The sequence below is a fragment of the Lontra canadensis genome, unplaced genomic scaffold (assembly GCF_010015895.1).
Source record: "Lontra canadensis isolate GAN:19392208 unplaced genomic scaffold, GSC_riverotter_1.0 scaffold2142, whole genome shotgun sequence".
Lineage (NCBI taxonomy): Eukaryota > Metazoa > Chordata > Mammalia > Carnivora > Mustelidae > Lontra > Lontra canadensis.
Genome location: NW_022633126.1, coordinates 1 through 2,837, shown reverse-complemented (window position 1 = coordinate 2,837; position 2,837 = coordinate 1). Strand labels below are relative to the sequence as shown.

At 45.9% G+C, this 2,837-nt stretch overlaps 1 protein-coding gene across 1 annotated transcript; it reads left to right on the top strand.

Annotated features, from left to right (window-relative positions):
* Nucleotides 1-1,994: 1,994 nt before the first annotated feature.
* Nucleotides 1,995-2,831, top strand: LOC116863665 (olfactory receptor 1F1-like; the record flags this gene model as incomplete). The annotated part of the gene is made up of 1 exon (XM_032851046.1): nucleotides 1,995-2,831. A coding segment is annotated over exon 1 (837 nt), but the record flags the coding sequence as incomplete, so codon positions are not given.
* Between the last annotated feature and the right edge of the window lie 6 nt (nucleotides 2,832-2,837).

The following is a 2,837-nucleotide window of genomic DNA, read 5'->3' as shown; positions in this document are numbered from 1 at the left end:
TCTTCTTTCACTTAGATTAATGATTTTGATTCATCCCTGTTCTAACATGCATCAGGACTTCATTCCTTTTTATGGCTGAATAATATTATGATATATATGCAGATTATTGTACATTCCATTGTTTAGCCACTCACTGATGAAATCAATATTGTTTTTTTTAAAGATTTACTTATTTATTTGAAAGACAGAGCCAGAGAAAGAGAGCATGAGTGGGGGGTAATGGCAGAAGGAGAGGGAGAGTGAATCTCAAGCAGACTCCATGTGCAGTGTAGAGCTTGATGCAGCACTTGACCTAACAACCCTGAGATCATGACCTAAACCAAAGTCAAGAGTCAGACACTTCTTTTAATGAAATCCTTTTCTGCTAAAATTCCACAATTGCAACTAAGGACCCAGAGTGAAACATGCCAGAATGTAACCAAGCATCAGGAAAGGACTTGCACCCAGAATTGGAACACTGTCAAGATTTTATCCAACTGATATCTTCTTCCTCTGTGTTTATTCCTCAACCCTCCTCTACTTCTCAGTCCTTCAGATAGTAATGCACAGGCAGAAGGTTGAACTTACACATTCCAGGCAAGCCACACAATGACATGGACCAGCTCTCTGTAAATCCTAGTTCCAATTACCTTGGTACAACCAGGTATGGTGAAGGAAAGAGGATGTGGCACAAACATGGTGGCTGGGACCCTGCTGCTACTACTGTTTGGATTCAGGGCTTCCATTCAGAAAAGAGCCAAACAATGTCTGTTAGACTCAAATCCCAAAAAAAACACCGGCCCTTATGGCCTGGAGTTTATAAATCAGAGCATGCTGGGTTCTCCTGGAGACATCTTCCCTTAGAATCAGGCTATCATTTTCCCCACATGCCCATGGTTTACTCTTATCTCTGTAATGTGCTCTCAGCATTCCCACTAGTAAAATGGAGATTAGGAATCACTAATCTTCTTGGAAGACAACTAGACACAAGAAAGCCAAGGTGACACAGAAAACACAGGAACAGCCCAGTGTCTGAAAAAAAGGAAATGAGAACAAGGACTTAATAACTGAATTTGCACATCTATGGGCACATGCCCAGATCACTGAGTTCCAAAGGCATTTTGTCTTGGATTTCTCTCTATCACGGCAGCTTCATTTCTACAATCTTCCAAGCTCTGACCCAAGAGTTATATCTAAACCTTAGATAATATTCTTTGTCTTTATTGTTTGGCCCAAAAGGCCAAACATAGGCAAGACAATTATTGTTTTCTCATCTCTAATGAGGCTCTCGGGGAATCTTGTCCCAGTGGTTGTGAAGCTCCTGTAAGTGCTTGCTCTGTGATTGGCCCATACACCTTCCCTGAACAGATGTCTGAGACCATGAACCCCCCCTCTTCAGTCACTCCTTACCTGCCTATATTTCCACGACCCTCCAGTCTCTACAATGAGGAGAAGCAATGGTCAGTTATGCAGAAGTGGAGAACACTTGGTAGCAATAGCCCCAACCTCTCTTCAGGTAAGATGGAGGGAGTAGCGACATCAGTATCTATTAAGACACAGAAATTTTTTAGGAACCTCCTCCATTACATCTTCCAGATACAGGAAGTTAATAATAGAAGCCCTAAATCCATCGGATGACACTCTAGAACCCAGTAATATTCAACGGTTTCTCTCATCTCTTGTGAATTACACAGGAATTGGATCAATTGGGGGGGAGGGCAGGATTGGGAAAGGTAAGCAGAGCCACATAGAGTTAGGCCATGTGTTAATCTGTCTCTTTTTAAAGGTTAATGTGTGTGTTTTCAATACAAATTAAGAATCAGTGGATCCAGTGGGAAAAAACATCAGAACTGTGTGTTGGAAGTTGGAAGTACCGGTTGGGTGGACACATCCTCTTAGTAATTTTATGAACTGATGCGCGCCTGTGATCCTGCATGAGTCTGATCTGCTACATCCTACCCATCCCTGTATAGGGATCTGCCCTCACTGTTGTCTGTTAATCTGCGTCCAGCCCCATGAGAGGGGCCAACCAGTCGAGCGTCTCTGAGTTCCTCCTCCTCGGGCTCTCCAGGCAGCCCCAGCAGCAGCAGCTCCTCTTTGTGCTCTTCCTGAGCATGTACCTGGCCACGGTCCTGGGAAACCTGCTCATCCTCCTGGCCGTCGGCCTGGACTCCCGCCTGCACATCCCCATGTACTTCTTCCTCAGCAACCTGTCCTTCGTGGACATCTGCTTCACCTCCACCACTGTCCCCAAGATGCTGGCCAACCACATACTCGGGACTCATACCATCTCCTTTTCTGGGTGTCTCACACAGATGTATTTTCTCTTTGAGCTTGCTGACATGGACAATTTCCTCCTGGCTGCGATGGCTTATGACCGCTTTGTAGCCATATGCCACCCCTTACACTACTCGACAAAGATGACCCCCCAGCTCTGTGGCCTGCTGGTCACAGGATCATGGGTCATCGCCAACCTGAATGCTCTGTTGCATACCCTGCTGATGGCTCGACTCTCGTTCTGTGCAGACAATGCCATCCCCCACTATTTCTGTGATGTGACGCCCCTCCTGAAACTCTCCTGCTCTGACACACACCTCAGTGAGATGATGATTCTGACCGAGGGTTCTCTGATCATGATCACTCCATTTGTTTGCATCCTGGCTTCTTATGTCCATATTACCTGTGCTGTCCTGAGAGTCCCATCCACAAAGGGGAGATGGAAAGCCTTCTCCACCTGTGGCTCCCACCTGGCTGTGGTTTCTCTCTTCTATGGCACCATCATTGCTGTGTATTTCAACCCTTTGTCCTCCCACTCTTCTGAGAAGGACACCGCAGCCACTGTGATGTACACAGTGGTG